An 18,066-nucleotide genomic window follows, 5' to 3' on the forward strand; every position below is an offset into this window, starting at 1 on the left:
NGTGGTAGTAGTGGATACCAAACTAATCATCTATCTCCAAATATTGTCAGAAGAAAAAAACAGGTTTAACCAAGCTTACAAGTTGTTTAGCTGATGAACAGTGAGAACCAAAAACAGTGGATAAAAAGACAACTTCAAGACAGCTATGTTTTTTAAAAGTCCAATAAATAGAATATAAGCAGACCCAATTTATGTAATTAGTGAAGTTCAAGCTACTAATTGCCTTATGACAACATAAAATACACTTCTTTTTCCACAGTTTTCTGGTTCTCAATTTAGAGATTAATTTCTTTTTGAAAATGGAGAAAATTTCATTCAAATTAAACATTTTAAATGATTTCTTTTTAAAACTGTCTAATATAAGTGAATCAACCATAAAAGAATTTATTTTTAAACATGATTAGGATAAGATAAAATAATAATAAAATAATGAAATAAAATATATTCAACAAAATTTGTCTCCACAAAATAAACAATTAAATTTGAAATCACATTAAAACCTTAATTTACCGGGAGTTAAAATTTATAGTTATGATTTGAAACCCATTTTCTTGTTTTGATCCTTCAATAAAATTTTTTATTGCAAAAAAGTTATTAAAATAGTTTCAGATTGAAAGAATTGATGTTGCTGTAAAAGAATTCAAACTTGTAGTTCACTCTACCAACAAGTACAGGTAATACTTAAATACGATATTGGGAATTTCTAAGTTTTCTGTTTGAAAGAAAACAAAAATTATTTTGAACTCTCATTTACTTGATTTTTGATAATTAAAACTTAACAATTATAATACAAACAATACTAAAAATAAACCATACAAATTTTCTTTAAATGTTTAAATGAAATAATTGTTAAGATTTTCAAGACAACTAAACAGATATGCATTGCTTTCCTATACAGGGAATATGTGATTTACATTCTATTTCATATGTTTCCACACAATCTTTAATATTTATATCTATTTATTTTATATATCACACATTTTTTCCAGGAATGATATTTTTGTTGTTCCTATCTCCTTGGAATTTTCCTCAAACACAGAACCAGGTCATTTAAAAGAGGACAAGAGACAAAATAAGAAGGACAAGAAGCAAGGAAAGCAGGACAAGGAGGACAGTGAACAAGGACAAGAACAGTTATCTATTGTGTTTGGAAACCTTGTACTCTACACAGACGGAAGATATAGTATGGTAATTGTTTGGAAATATACTCTATAAAAACTCAAACTACTGACACAATATTTAACAGTTAAAACTCTGGTTGAGTTTTAATACTCCTGCGTGTCCGGATTTAATGAATTTGAGCAGCGTCTTAAATCCGCCAAAAACCGGTTTCAATTGAGCGCCGGCTTAAATCTTGAAACATTGAGTACAATTTTAAGTGAAACCAACCATATTTGAGCGGCGGCTTAAATTTAAGCCGCCGCTCAAATTCTTTAAAGAAAAGTTTACTGTAAAAAGTGTCTAGTTGTAATTAAACTACTATGCTAAAGTTCCCATCACATCAAAATTACAGTATCAAAAGTCTCTGTTTTTGTCTTAAAAAAATGGCTTTACTGTACTCTAGGTGTGTACTGGATTTGACATTCTTTGGCGTCAATGTGTACTTAATAACCTAGGTTCAAGTTTACACATATCAGCTGCTGAACTACGGGTCAACACAACAATAGGACAGGTGAGGTTCATGGAAAAATAGTACGACGGAGAGGAAAATGGGCTTGTTTATATTCTACATATTAAGACAGCTCTATTTTTTATAATAAAAGATTCCAATGTTTGTTAAACAACAATTGTTAAGACCCGGAACTACCCTGCTGGTAAGAATTATTGCAATTAGACTAATTCCTAAGGTTTCATGAATGTAAACAAATCCTATCCCCCTATCCTTATATCTACAATCAATAATCATGTGGTTCATGTAGCCGCACTGATTTTTTCTAGATTAATTGTACCTCTTGAAAATGTTTTGATTAAGGTTGAGAAAATTGAGTTAAAACTTTATGCTTGATGTGCGCATATTTCAATTAGCATTGCTTTGTATGGAAAAAATCAATATTTTAAAAATTATTTTAGGCTCTTCAAATGTTTGTCACCAATCTGAGTATTCCTGAGCCTCAATCTGAGCCTTTATCTTCAGATTTGTGGACCTGCAAAAAACTAGCAAAAATTTCAGGAAAACATTGCTTTTGTTTTTGACTTTATTAGGCTGAAGAGTAAAATTTTACTATCATCTTCAAATTATTATCTTTAAATATCACAAAAGATCAAATCTTTTTAAAGCAATAATTATTCAGACCGGAAACCCCAAAATGGAGTTTTTCAGTACTTTCTTCCAAATTTTGAGTTCTGGTTCAAGCTCAGGAATTAAATCAAAACATTTTATTCAAAAATATAAATTTTGTAAGAAAAATTCTGTTGGATGATTCTATTAAGAGAATCAAGTTGATCAGTGACCAGATTTAATAAAAAGCAAGACATGGTCGAACCATGAAGTTGGTTTAACCACTTTTGTTCAACTGGTGCTCAAGAGAGAGGTGGTTGAACTATGTCTGCATGGTTCAGCTACTTCCCACTATTCATGGAATTCGACCTCAGGACAAGAATTATTGCTAATAAAAAAGAAGTGTTTTGATTTAAAACTATTACGTACAGAGGAATACATGAATTCCAGATGAATGAAGTGACAATACTTCTGTCAGGAAAATATGTACTTTCACTAAGAACATGAAGATTCTGTAATTTACAACAGCAAAGAAGCATTTATTTTTAGAAATTATTTTTCTTTAATCCTTTGAAGTGTCAAAACAAAACAAAAACTTTTCTTTTGACAAATTTTTGCATTAAACAATGCCACAGCACATCTGGCCTAAATTCCCCCAAATGAAAGCAAAAGCATACTTAAAGACATACTTTGTTAAAAGCTGACTCAATAGAAGTTCAAACTTTAAACCTACAAAATCCAAAAGTTTTAGTTAAAAATAAAAAGTAAATCTGTGTGGCATCTCAAAGAAAAACTTTAAATTGATAAATGTGAAAATTTAATAATTTAATTATTTAATTAATTTCTTGCAATCAACGGAAAAAACCTTTAATTTTTTTCAAGTCTGTATATCTTAAACATTAGGGCGGACTGGGCCTCCTGCTGTAGCAATCAGATTAAATACAAACCTGGAGATAAATACGTGCAAACATAAATCAGGCGTTTCAGGTAATCCAGAATTGGAATATTTGAATTTTGTGAAAGCTCAGTTTAGTTGAAAAAAACTGGTTAAATTTCATCGAATATCAGAAATTAAACAATTATTTAGATGAGCTCCAAAGTCAAGGCAATAGAAAACTTATGATCAGTTAAAAAACCAAGGAATACAAATTTGTAATCATATAAGTTATAAAAATTGCAATCAAAAAACATTCAAGCAACCAAATAGACCATGCATAACTATTAAAATCAATTAGTTGTATAACTAAAGGAGAAATTTGGTGAGATGAGAAAAATAAATAGCTGTGATTGGTTGGAATAAAAATTCGTGTTATTGGTTAAAATAGCTTCATAATAATGACGACCTGTTCTAGGATGCATTCAGATGCAGGCAATATGTTTCAATCCCAAACTAAATTGTTGGGACAGGATGCTTGAGTCGGACAACTCTGATCAGCGTATGGTTTGTCTCAACTTGAGTCTGGGGAACTCTCTTATCAATCCATCAGACTTAGAGGAGATTCCAGCAAACATTGTAGGTAAATAAAAAGTTATGAAGTTTCTATACCAATTTTTCACTAGAGGCTGTCCATTGACAACAGATTAAAAACCGCTGAAGTCAATGAGAGCTTAGCTAAGGAGAGAGTGAAAGGGGTTTATACATTTACAGTGATAACCAGAAAACTCTGGAATAGGAAGAAAACTTTTAGACACAAATTATGACTTTAAATAGTCAGATGAGCATGAGAAACGTAAATTGTGCACTGTAAATAGACCCAGATCACTTAATTATTGCTTTAATGTCGTCTTCCAGAGTTTTCTGGTTCTCACAGTACATGGCAATGGGACAGCTTGCGGGAATTTAAATTAAAACAAAGCAGAGTCGGAGGGTCAGGCCTGATGAAGCCATCATAGTTTACTGAATATTGGCTCTTTGTTTACAATATCTACATTAAAAAAGTTTTTGGAATGTCATTATAATTCATACTAGAATGTAAGCAGACAATATTCATATAACAGTTTATACTCGTAAGTTTTAAGCTGTAATACATTTTTTCTCTTTTTTTGAGCATTTTGAAGAAAAAACTGTTATCCCACCTTGAGCAAAAATCAATTTTATAAAAATAAAATATAATGAGCTACCTACAGTCTAAACATTGATGTATTTCAGGTTGTCAGAATATATCTGAACTGGAGAAAAGAATTGATCTCTCTCCGGGAGAAAAACTTCGAAGTATGTTTGAGAACTGTTTACTTTCTGATCCTCTATCTCAAGAAGAAATGAGAAGTTCTCAGGAATGCTCTCAGGTAAAACAGAGTTAATCTCAGAGAATTCAGAGATGACTGTACAGAAATATTCAGTCTTTTTTCTTGCATTGATGGTTCCCTGCACCATTGAACTTTTTGCTTTCTTTGGTAAATGTACAAAAGACTGAAATCAAGTCTAAAGACCAACTTTAATCTTCTGATCATCAACATTAAACAGTTTTGGGTGTAATTAAAGCCTCATATTATACTACCGGTAACTCTAGCTCTATGTCATTACTTGCTGCTTGCATAAAGTTGAAAAACAAATGTAATGAAACCTTAAGACACTTTTTAAATAAGTTTTTCATGCAAGACCAATTTTTAAGGAAATTGGTGTTCAGGATTCTGATGAGGAGTGTAGTTTAAAGGAGGACTTTGCAGAGGACACAGAAGATGATCTTGTCCTAGCTTTAGCTTGCCAGGACAATATTCAGATCAACCTAACAGGTGAGGACTCAAAGCAGGATCTTGTCCTAGCTTTAGCTTGCCAGGACAATATTCAGATCAACCTAACAGGTGAGGACTCAAAGCAGGATCTTGTCCTAGCTTTAGCTTGTCAGGACAATATTCAGATCAATCTAACAGGACTTAAAGCAGGATCTTGTTGTATGCTTCAATGGACTGTCCTAATTTAAAGTGACCTCCATTTACAGAGGGGCATCTCCAATTCACAACAGTACCTATTAAACCTTTATCTGATGATGTAGAAGACATAGTTGTTTTTAAGTGTTTAATTTTTAAAATATGCAAAAATGTGCAACTTACTTTAAACCAAAATTGTGAAAAATTCTAAGTAATCCTATTTATGAGTTACATGCCTGATTCACAATGGTACAATGTAAGCTGTATTTGAGGAACAATTTAGGGTAATCCGTTAAATAAAAGCTTTAAATGGTTCTGTTGCATAGACATGGGCATTTTCAGTCACTTTAAGTGCATTTGATTTAGAGCATGTTGTACATACTATTTCTGGAATAGTAAAGGGATATTCTCCAGCCAGGACAATCAAAACAGGAATACATGTGAGAAACTTCCTAGGAGTACAACTCGAGGCAGAGTACATAGAAATTCAGGTATGGGGAAATAGATTTCCAAGTACAATAGGTGGCAATAGAGAAATGGACCAATTATACACGACTTCACAAGTGTCAAATATAACAAGGAAATCGAAATTTTCTCACAGTAGTTGACATGTTTTCCAAGATTAAACAAAAAAAGTGTAAAAGCAGAAAATGAAGAACACATTAAATTGCACTTATTTTACTGTAAGATATGCACTTTATTCTAAAATTATCACTATTAATGACAATTTTGTCGGACACAGAAACTGAATTGACACTTGTGACGTCAGAATGCAGCTGTTACAGAGAGTGAAAAATTTCTATGTTGCCATCTATTGTACTAGAATTTATTTGGGTACAGAAGTTTAGGTAAATGTGGAGTACCCAAATGCAGGGGGAGTATTTACAAATAATCTTTACGGAATTTAGGTAGAGAGGGGGGGGGGGTGTAGTTGATTCAAACAGCTCAGAAAAGTTCATCAATTATTAGTTTAAGACTAGGTTGACTTTAAAGTGAAGTTTTATTTCCATATTCTCGTCTCCAGAACTACAGATTTGCAGATTTTATTCAATTTTATTGGTGGATTTATTTCTTGACGAGGAATAATATTTGACATTTTTTCTTCATTCATGTTGAACTTAATATTTTTTGTGAAGGATGGGAAAACTAGAGTTTTAAAGTATAGTAAAGTTTTTTTTCCATATTCTTGTCTCCAGAACTACAGATTTACAGATTTTATTTAATTTTTATGGTAGATTTATTCCTTGACGAGGAATAATATTTGTCATTTTTTTCTTCATTTATGTTGAAACTAAATATATTTTTTGTTAAGGATGGGAAAACTAGAGTTTTGGCAACTTTTGAAGATTCTCCTGAACAACATGAAAACACCTCTTCCGAGTAGAATATTATTATTATTATTATTATTATTATTATTATTATTATTATTATTATTATTATTATTATTATTATTATTATTATTATTATTATTATTATTATTATTATTATTATTATTGTCATTTTTATTATCATTATTATTATTTTATTATTATAATTACTAGTGATGAGGAACAGTATGATGATCTGCTGCTTCCTTGGTCCAGATTAATCAGTATTCCTGCTTCAAGGTATTACGTAAAAATTTATATTTAATTATTTTTCTGACCCAGAGTAATTTTAAAATTATTTGGGGTAGTCAGAATCATTTAATTAATAACATTAATTTAATTAATTTTGAAAAATAAACTTTTCAAATATGTCTAATAAAGTAATATTATAATTTTAGATTGAATGCTTTGAATTTTAATTTAAATAATCCTCTAAATAAATGAGTGTCATAAAAGATTATTTGTAAACAGTTTCTAACTTAATCTAAGCGAAGAGTGTCTAAAAAGTTTTAATTTCCTTTATTTTCCCTAAATAATGTTTCCAAATTTTTGTTCAATCTCTTTCGCGAAAATTTTGTTCAGCCAACGAAAATGTGAACGAAAACGAAAATTTTCGTCGAATTGAATTTGCAAAATTCGTTCAAAATTTTTGCAAACTTCGTTAAAATTTTCGACCTTTCGTTCAAAATCTTATTTTTTTTGCAAAAATACAATCTTCTTAATGGGAAATGGAAACATTTTGATTTTTATCGAACGAAAATTAAACGAAACTTTTGCGAAAAGTAAAATTTTCGTGATAATGAAGTCGAAAATACATTGAAATTTGCGAAAATTTTGAAAGAAAATTAACAAATTTAGTTCGGTCATTTTCGCAAATTCCGTTCAAAATTTTCGATGGAAGCCCTTCCTATGAACAATTAAATTTTATTAGGTTTCGAGGATTTGAAGAATGTAGTAAAGACGATCTTCATGAATTAACCAACCTAATTACATCTCATACATTCAAACTTAAGATAAACGGTAATTTTGCTTTTTTACTTAGATTAGCAATCATATGCTAAGATATGGCAAAACTACAACCACGTTGTTCAGGGTTTGAGCCGATTGAGCTATTGGTCCCCCGACATTCCTGCTCAACCCTAATCCATCTTAATCCCCTTAAAAAAATCCAACCCGTTCCTAGCCTGTCTCCGACCTACACCCTGAGACTGAGTTCCTGGTTCTCTGACGAGGTTCAAGAGCTCAGGCTGTCATCAGTCCTTAAGCTGAGAAATCAGACGGATTTAAATCTAGTGATCTACGTCCAGTCTGAGGATCAACTCTGGGTTCAGGTAGAAAATAACCCTATATAGGCCTACATAGAATTTGAAAATTCGTCATTACTTTTGAAATTATCTTCAGATTTTAATAGTATAATGATTTGTTTTTCATTAAAAGATGTTTTTTCTAGAGTTTAAAAACTGGTCAAGATAATCCGTTTGGGAGTTTGATTCGTCTAGCTGAGCTTGCCCCTGGAGATCTGTACTCTGTCCCGCTCTTCCTGGCTGCGCAGGCGCAGTTCTACATCAAACCAGCACTATCAAGGTAAGGTTTTTATGAACCTAGTGATAAAAAGGTAAATTTTGATTCTTATTTGTTGCCTTTAATATGATTGTGTATTTAGCATCACTGCTCTAGATGTATCGTAAAGTGTACAAATCTACCGCATGCTTTATATGTATACATTCATTATTGTTCTACTCTACCACATGCTTTATATGTATACATTCATTATTGTACTACTCTACCGCATGCTTTATATGTATACATTCATTATTGTACTTCTCTACCACATGCTTTATATGTATACATTCATTATTGTACTACTCTACCACATGCTTTATATGTATACATTCATTATTGTACTACTCTACCACATGCTTTATATGTATACATTCATTATTGTACTACTCTACCACATGATTTATATGTATACATCCATTATTGTACTTTCCCAATTTACAATGTCATAAGGGTAGCTTTAAAAGTAAATAATTCCCAATTTTTGTTTTCCCAATTGCTACTTTCCCAAAATGCATTATTCTTGATGCCATAAAGATGACATAGATAGTAGATTTATTTAAACAAATTTAAACTACACCATTTATATATGAATTTTCATATTTGTGTGTGAATAAATCTTTATGTATATATAACTTTAGTCAATGAAAGGTTCGGCTGTTGGTATGGAATTGTCCTGTGTCAAACTTTTAAATATTTCAGAAAGATTTACTTTTAAAAAATAACTAAAATTCACATCACCAGCTAGTTGGCATTAATATAAATGGATCTAGAAAGCAAGAGAATCTTTTAAAAATATCAATTAACTTTTTTTGTGGGGGGGGGGTTGAAATATATGCTTAGATTTTTAAACATATTTGTTAATTCTATTAAGGTTCAGCATGAGTGAAGATTTCTTCAGTCTGAACACTGTAGAGTTTGAGGAGGTTGATATTGTCTCAAGGTCGTCTTCTACACAGAACCCAGAGCAATTGGCATTTAAGGTAAACTATAGAGTCAAGGGAGTGATTTAGTGTACTGTCCTGTTTTGCCTCCTATAGGCCTCTACTTTTCTTCAACTAACTTCAGAAGACTAATAAGCGATTTTGATACCAAGCAAGGCTACCCAGGCCTGATGAATCCCAATTTTTATAAGGCATTACTCGTAATCAAAAATTGAAACTACACTGTATAAAATATACTTATTCACTGTACATATTCCAGTCAGATTAGAGTGTATGAATTATCATCATCCTTCTTATATATTTGATTAATGATTAGGTGGCAGGAGAAAGAAGTGTTGAAGAAATAGTTCTCTGTATTAAACCATTCTGCAGAATATTTAATCGTCTTCCTGGGATTCTAACCTTACTCAGCAAAGGACAGGTGAATATTTGCAAAAAGTGTACACACAGTGATTCAAAGGTTCCAAGCTTTCACGATGAGATATTTGCCAATTATTTCTCTTAAATACTAAATTACAGTTCTAAAAATTACATATTCTAAAAACTACAAAAAGTATCAGGGAGTCTTTTTATAGTCTGGATCTATGTACTATAGTGTGTACACTGTACAAAGAGAAGCAGAAAATTCTGGACTAAATGTCATCTTTCTTTTTCTTTTTTCTTGAGGAATATTGCTAATGATTTTGTATTTTACAATTGTTGTAATTGAATTTATATCTAAAAATGTTTAGAGAAATTTTGAGAAACAATTCAGTTTAGAAATTACAATTAATCAATGAGAAAAGAAATTTTGTTTTTTCCCTTAAAATTGTAATGTGTTGAGAAAGTCTTGTTTTACACTAATAATATACTTTTAGGTATTCTTAATAATTGGTTCTTGATTTCTCGCATTTTAACAATAAGTTTTTTTTAATTCATAAAAACTTTTTGTAAGGGGCTTAGTAAAAGGTTACATTTTTGGTGAACAAAAAAAAAATAAAATAAAATGTAAAATTTTTGTTTGGTTCTTTCGCTTTGCAAGGTAAATACAAACAGTTTCTATCTACACTCTTTTAAACAGATATTTTTTAGAATGAATTATTGATTGAGCAGAACTCTGATATCTGTGTTTATCAAGATATAACGTCCTTATCATCAATTCAGATTAAGGTAATAAACCTTAATCTTTTTACCTTAATATCCTTACCTTAATATCCTTACCTTAATCTGGAGATTAAGGTAATAAACCTTAATCTTCTTACCTTAATATTCTTACCTTAATCTGGAGATTAAGGTAATAAACCTTAATCTTCTCACCTTAATCTCATTACCTTAATCTGGAGATTAAGGTAATAAACTTTAATCTCCTTACCTTAATCTTGAGATAAAGATAATGAACCTTAATCTCCTTACCTTAATCTGGAAATTAAGGTAATAAAACTTAATCTCCTTACATTAATCTAGGGATTAAGGTAATAAACCTTCATCTTAATCTTCAGATTAAGGTAATAAACTTTGATCTCCTTATCTTAATCTTGAAATTAAGGTAATATAAACCTTCATCCTAATCTTGAGATTAAGGAACTAAAATTTGCTTTTGTTGGAGCAACAGTTTTACTTCGCTAAAAATGAGGAAAATTGAACTTTAGATATTTAAAACTAAACATTTAGTTTTTAAATTTTAATTTTGGGAACTGTTCGAAATAATTTGATTAATTTGTGTCCTTTTCTTTTCCTATATTTTTTATCTATTTTACCGGCTATTCGTATTAGTCTCTCCTTGTTTTTAAAATACTAGGCTTCGCGCCCGTCTTCGATTTCAATTGGAAAATGTGAATTGTAAAACAAAACAAAAATAAGTTTGCGGATTTCATAAAAAAAATTTCGTGGATTTTCAAAATTTTCAAAACTTTAATGAAAATAGAATTGTGATGGAGGCAAATTTTTAAATTTTGATCATTCATGAACCTTCCTTGGGGCCACGTGAGGTCCCACACTAAAATTTGGCCGATCGGTTCACTCGTTTTAACGTTTATTGGCTAAAAACAAGCAAACACCCAGACAGACAAGCAATTGCAAAGTATAATAAATAGATCTATCTAGTTTTTTTCCGCTTTCCTCTTTTTGTGAATTTTTTTCTCTTTTCTTTAACCTTTCTGTGATTCTTTTCTTTTTCGTTTTTGTTTTCAATCACTCGTTCTTACGTCTTTTTATTTTTGTTTCTTTTTCTTATTTTTGTTTTTTTCTTTTCTCTCAGTTTTGTTTCTTTTCTCTAACTTTTGTCCTTTTCTGTAGTTTTATTTCCTTTTCTAGAATTGTTGTTTCCCTTCCTTAAACTTCAGTTTTTTCTCAAAATTGTGTTTCCTTCCTTCCTTATATTTTTTACATTTACGTACTTTTCTCTCCATTTAAAACATAGTTTTCTTCTCAAAATCATTATCAAGAGTTCAATTTGTAGGTGCATATGAAGAACTCTGAGTTTGAGTTTAGCAGTACACCGTGTACATGGACTGATACAGGGTACATGTTCCAGCCCTTCAGCAGTGTGCAGTACACTACCCGCGAGGGGGATTTGTACTTTGCGTCTAAATATGTACTAGAGAATAGGACAGGGATTCCTGTCTTTATTAAGGTATTTTTATTAAACATTTCTCAAGGTGGGGGGGCAATCTCACACACATAGTTATTTCAAAACTTTTCATCAGAGCATTATAGTCTATTGCAGTTTACACTTTTTGCAGAGATTTTTTCTAAATTTACTCTTGAAAACCGCAAGTCACTTTTACGGAGAACCATTATAATCAAAGAGAAGAAAAAGTTTCATTTTGCTCATATAAAGATTGTTGTAATGGTATTGTTGTGAATCGGACATGCAAAACTTTAAATGGAGGGTACCTCGAATTTGACAGATTCTTTAACACTATATTCTAAATCGTATTCTTTTGTATCAGGATGTACGTGATGTAAGTGTTGAGATTGCATCAGGTAGTGTATACATGATGCAAGCTGACCAGCTGACCCTGGCTGTATCAGCTCCAGGTAGCAGCGGGTCTCAACAGCCTGCGGGTCAACTGCCAGGAATACCGTGGGTCACAGTACACTTAGAGAATAGGGAAATTGTGATTTTAAAGATTGATGGATTTTTAAAAACTAATTTCTCACTGCAGTCTCTAATTTTCAAATCCTTTTATTTTTGCAACCTCATTTTGTATTCCTGATGGAACAACATCAGGTTGGAGAAATATTTGGATAAGAAAATTAGAGTTTTAGGCGAGTGGTCAGGTTCTTTGCTTGGCTTATTTTTATTAATAGCACCTCAATTTTACAAATGACTTTTTTGGTCTTGATCAAATAATAATATCTATATTTATTTCTAAAATGGACATACCGATATTTTTCTAAAAGATGTTGAAGATGATACATATTATTCCAATAAAAATTTGAAAAAAAGTACGAAGTTCGGAAGATTGAATCACATGACCAATCAACCAGGATAAACTGTGAAACTGTAACTCTGAGTAAAGATAAATCAATTTATCAAATTCTTGTTCACACTCAACCTAATCAATTCTACACTCAGGTAATAACAACATATATTCTTGTAATTTTTTAAAAAAGTTGAATCGAGTTCTCGCCACACACTCTGATTTACTAATCCCTATATTTTTGCAACCTTATGTCGTATACCAATTAGATATTTCAAACTATGAATTTTGTTAGATCAAATAGTCTAGGTTTTAAATATCAAAGGTGTTAACCATCAGATTGCAAAGATAGGGATTAGAAAATTGTAGACTGTTTTGAAATAGTTTCGCATATTATACAGTTTTGAAGTACTGAAAATTTGTAATCCATTTTTGGTTGATTTCTACCTTCTCTGATCGAAATGAAAAATTTGTGAGACCCCTGTAATGTATAGGGTGTTGTGAGACCCCTGTAATTTATAGGGTGTTGTGAGACCCCTGTAATGTATAGGGTGTTGTGAGACCCCTGTAATGTATAGGTTGTTGTGAGACCCCTGTGGAATGTTGTGAACAACACGAGAAAGCAGTTGGTCATCTCAGAGCTGGAGGACTCTAAAAAGAGGTATTCCACTCATTCAACTCATTCAACTCATTCAACTCATTCAACTCAATCAACTCATTCAATTCATTCAACTCATTCAACTCATTTAGCTCATTCAACTCATTCAACTGATTCCACTCACTCAATTCATTCAACTTATTCAACTCATTCAACTCACTCATTCAACTCATTCCACTCACTCAATTCATTCAACTCATTCAACTCATTCAACTCATTCAACTCATTCAATTCATTCAACTCATTCAACTCATTCAACTCATTTAACTCATTCAACTCATTTAACTCATTCAACTCATTCAACTCATTCAACTCATTCAACTCATTCAACTCATTCAACTCGTTCAATTCATTCAACTCATTCAACTTTCAACTCATTCAACTTTCAACTCATTCAACTTTCAACTCATTCAACTCATTCAATTCATTCAACTCATTCAACTCATTCAACTGCTATTAAACTTGCATAAAATTCTAGAATGGAAAGTTTGCGAATATTAAAGGGAATGTAAGCGTAAGTTTAAGTGACCCTCCAAGCAAAGATGGCAATGCCTGATTTTGATTATTTTCTCTGTATAACGGGAGTATTGCATCATTATGAGACGGTTTCTATCCGACCCTTTTCATATTTCTTTATACTTTTTTTAACGAACTTGTTCGCTACAAGAGGCGCTATAGTATACATAGTGTAGGGTTCTTTTCCCCATTGCCATAGTTCTCTGGTTACCTAGGTTGTATAACTGGAGCAAAGTATTACGTGAGTATGAGACTGTTCCTATCTGGCCGCTTCATCTTCCGGAGAATATCAGGTTCGGTCTCCAGGTTGCAAACTCAGCTGGACACCCGGTCAACTTCAGATTGCTCCAGCCTAGAACCACAGCTGTAATCAGATTAGGAGATCAGGTAAATTATAAAATTAATTTAATGATAATATTAAATTAAATGATAATAAATGAACTTAACACTGGCATCAAACTCTCAATTGTAAAATCGTTCTGTATTTGCAACCTGATGTCGCAGACTAGCTGTTGTTACATGAACAAAAAATTCTGCTAAAACTAATAGTTAAAGTTAAAGGGATTAAAAAAGCAAGTTTTTAGTTGCTTTAACTGAGATTATAAAAACTATAGGAATATGTGAAAAATACTGCAGCATTATATTGCAAAATTGCCGCCATATATCATTGAAATCAATTTATTTGCAGTAGGTTAAAGATGACTGTTATGTTAGAGTTTACTAGAGTGGTCATTGATTATATTAATACACTGTTGGTTACTGAAACGGTGATTGTAGAATTTCAATGCCTTCATTGGTATACACAACAACAACTCTACATTATTTAACATTTTAGAGCAGGATACTCTCGTAAAATATGTGTCAGTATCCGTATTATATCACCATTTCAGTAAACAATTTTGTATTGAAAAATATGCTGACCAGGGAAAACAATTTTCATTTTTCTTAAACGATATAATTTCAAGTAATCCTCCATTGAACTATATCATCTAAACCTTCTTCGGAGCAAAAAAGATATCCTTGTTTTCAAACTAAAAATTGATAAGGTTGAACTCCAAAAGAGGATTGGTGAAGGATTTACTCTAGATCTATCCTTCATGTTTAATCTATTCAAGAAAAAATGAAGTTTGAACAAGAGAAGAATGGAGAAGGATATATAGAATATATCCATCATCTTTAATCTGTTCAGGAAGGATTGAAGGTTGAACTCCAGGAGAGGATTGGAGAAGGATATATCCTTCATGTTTCATCTTTTCAGAAATGAATTGATGGTTGAACTAAAGAGGATTGATGAAGGATATATCCTTTGTGTTTAATCTGTTTAGGAAGGATTGAACGTTAAACTGGAGAGACGACTGGAGAAAGATATATCCTTCATGTTTATTCTGTTCGGGAAGGATTGAAGGTTGAACTAGAGAGGATTGGTGAAGGTTATAACCTTCATGTTTAATCTGTTTAAGAAAGATTGAAGGTTGAACTGCGAGAGAGGATTGAAGGTTAAACTAGAGAGGATTGGTGAAGGAAATATCCTTCATGTTTAATCTGTTCAGGAAGGATTGAAGGTTGAACTCCAGGAGAGGACTGGAGAAGGATTTACTCTGGAACTATCTGACCCAGATATCTCCAGTATCCCCTTTATCTTCGAGAATAGGTGCAGGGGGCTCATCATCAAGATACAACAGGCCGGGCAGAAACAGGTCTTGCTTATCCTACTCTTATTCTTCATGCTATCTTAATATTTAGTTTTTTTTAGTGCCACACTAATATTAACTAATCATTTGTTTTATTTCTTTTACCATTTTAAATTCGTTTATTATTTTTACAACAAAAAACTTCGCAGATTTTTTTATTTTGGTGAATTTTACACAACACATGTTTACAAACCCAAGACGTCTAAGTCTAAAACCATGAAATATGTAAAAATTGCAATCAAAACATTCAGCCAGAAAAAAAGTATAGAAGATGTTCCATAATTTTACGAGTAATATTCATCTTAGAATAAATTTCATTATTTTTAAAATAACTTTATAAATACAAAGGTATTTTAAATTTCTAATTTTACGAATTCTTTTTTATTTTTAGAGTTGGTTAGTTCACCCTGGGATGAGTTCTCCATACACCTGGGATAATTGGGAGCAGAGCAGACCTAGGTGTACTTGGACTATTCATGGAGTACATGGAGTACATGGAACACATGGAGTACATGGAACTGTCCAGGAACCCTCTACCATCAATGTAAAGAATGGGGAGGTATTATGCTTTACAATCGGAATTCCGATCCTAGGAACTACTGTGCAAAATTGCGCAATATTAAAGTTATGAAATTCTTATAAAAGTTTGATGTTTTTAATCTTGACACACTTGCATTGCATTGCATTGCACTGCACAAAAGAAGAAGGTCTTTATACGTAAATAATGCTAAACTACTTTGTGACATCGTAGAGGTATATCATTAAAAATATTTAAGATTTAAATCTAACGCAAGAATTATTTTAAATACATTTGACTTGTTGTTGGGTATTTAAATAGAGAAGATTAAAATGAAACAAATTAATCTGATTCAAAGGATTGTACAAGCGTAAAATAAAATGCATAGATGGCAATATCCCATTTAAAACTAAAAGCTTTAATATGAATTATTCATGTTTTTGTTTTGTTTTATTAACTGATTATTTTTGTTTTTGGTTTTTGACTTGCGCATTCTTGCTTATAAGAAACGATGCAGAAATTATCAAAACAAAACACTTTTCTTGTCAGAAAACGGCGATATCTTCCACACTTTTAATCCGATTAAGTTTTCAAGGGTACCGTTGTAAATCGAGCATTGTCATCTTTGCATGGATGGTCACTTGAAATTACCCTTATACAGTCCCTTTTAGTTTAATATTTAATTTATGTGTCTAGATATTATATGGAGAAACAAGAATTGAGCAGAGAACGAGAAAACGATCCTCAAAATCTTTTTTGGCAAATACATCTTCAGACTCTAATTCAGATTCTGATTCTGATTCTGATTCTGATTCTGATTCTGATTCTAATCAGGTAAACTTGAAGATTTTGGTTAAAGGGATGGTTGGCTTTATTTCAAGTCTCCCTTCATGTGAATAGTGCACGCGAAATTGCCGCTTTAGCGATTGTATATTTAACCAGATGCAATTGCAGCCTGACAGTCAGACCGTGTCAACCTATAGTTGCACCAGCCAGCCTTGCCTACTGTACCGTGTAACGGGCGGGGCGGTACAAACTACGACCCTAATGGTTGGTTCAGCTGAGATTCAAATGTACATGATTTGAATGTTATGCAATAAGTTGATTAGTTTTTGGTTCTTTTTTGATGATGTTTGGACTTTAAAGAGGTTCCACAAACACAAGAAATGTCACACTATGAATTCTGTTGGATATAAAAATCTAAGTTTGAAAAATCAAAGGTTTATACTCAGAGCTGAAAACTTTTGAATGTGATATCCTTAATCCCGATCTGTTAATTAATCAGGAGATTAAATTCATGAGGTTTATAAGCAATATTTAATCTGGAGATTAAGAAAAAGAGTGGATTAAGCATTAATCCTGATATCCACCATTCTAAAGTTTTCAGCTCAGATTGCATAGATTGAGGGATAAGAAAATCACACCTTGTGTCAAAGACTTAATTCCTTTTAAGAGAACATAGTTTTGAAATATTGAAACTTTTCTTTAAAGTTTTTAAAAACGAACCAAAACAATTAACAACAATACATGTAAAGAGAAACAACTGTAACCATTCAATTCTGTACTTATAGTGTTACCATAAAAAAGATGGTATGAAATAAAGGAAATCTAAAGCCTGAAAACTGATGTGAGTTAATCTACAGAGTATTGGAAAAAATGTATTTACAAGTAATAAATGAACAAATAAAATTATACTAATGAATCATGGAAAGCCGGAGCTCTCTGACGGACTCTCCGCCTTTCATTCGCCTCGTACAACGAGTTAATCTTTCGCCTTCGGACTCTTTGTGAATACTGACTCATATTTCTGTTTTAGCCCAGGCTGCTCCTATTTTCTCCTTCTAAGCCGTGGTTCATGCCTATTGGCTTGAATTCAAACTAGGATCTGGGGAAACGGTGGTTTCGGTTTCCATGCGTTCCAACATGTGTTCAAAGCATGTTTTCTGGGTTGGCATTTTCTAACGACAAATATTTCTCCAAATTGGCGACTTATCATCGGCCCCACTTTCTGTCCGACCTATAGAAAAAGAGCTAATTTACGTTGTCTTGTTTACAGGTCGGACTACTTGTACTCCGAGCATAGCTCCAGGTCTGTATGAGGACTGAAGGGTTTATATCAATAGAACTATCCACTGTGAGTTTAGCTCCGGGTTCGTATGAGAACTGAAGGGGTTACATCAATGGAACTATCCCTAATCCGAGCTCTGGTTCCGCATGAGGATTGAACTGGTTGCAAAAGTCTTATCTTGATAAGTTAGTAAGAAACAAATTCTGTCAAATTCCTTAATTGTCATTGCTTCATAAGTCCTCAGCAACTACAAAC

At 32.0% G+C, this 18,066-nt stretch overlaps 1 protein-coding gene across 1 annotated transcript; it reads left to right on the forward strand.

Annotated features, from left to right (window-relative positions):
* Positions 1-2: 2 nt before the first annotated feature.
* On the forward strand, positions 3-16,577 carry LOC111713176 (uncharacterized; the record flags this gene model as incomplete). The annotated part of the gene is made up of 28 exons (XM_023487994.1): positions 3-63; positions 610-674; positions 990-1,188; positions 1,565-1,672; positions 2,071-2,170; positions 2,292-2,358; positions 2,650-2,696; positions 3,122-3,205; positions 3,571-3,735; positions 4,368-4,504; positions 4,846-4,951; positions 5,453-5,577; positions 6,399-6,466; positions 6,628-6,693; positions 7,385-7,473; positions 7,546-7,784; positions 7,904-8,037; positions 8,888-8,996; positions 9,274-9,378; positions 10,029-10,106; positions 11,395-11,568; positions 11,888-12,048; positions 12,429-12,516; positions 12,940-13,022; positions 13,751-13,922; positions 15,086-15,232; positions 15,618-15,785; positions 16,440-16,577. Coding segments are annotated over exons 3-28 (2,961 nt in total), but the record flags the coding sequence as incomplete, so codon positions are not given.
* Between the last annotated feature and the right edge of the window lie 1,489 nt (positions 16,578-18,066).

The sequence above is a fragment of the Eurytemora carolleeae genome, unplaced genomic scaffold (genome assembly GCF_000591075.1).
Source record: "Eurytemora carolleeae unplaced genomic scaffold, Eaff_2.0 scaffold1376, whole genome shotgun sequence".
Classification (NCBI taxonomy): domain Eukaryota; kingdom Metazoa; phylum Arthropoda; class Copepoda; order Calanoida; family Temoridae; genus Eurytemora; species Eurytemora carolleeae.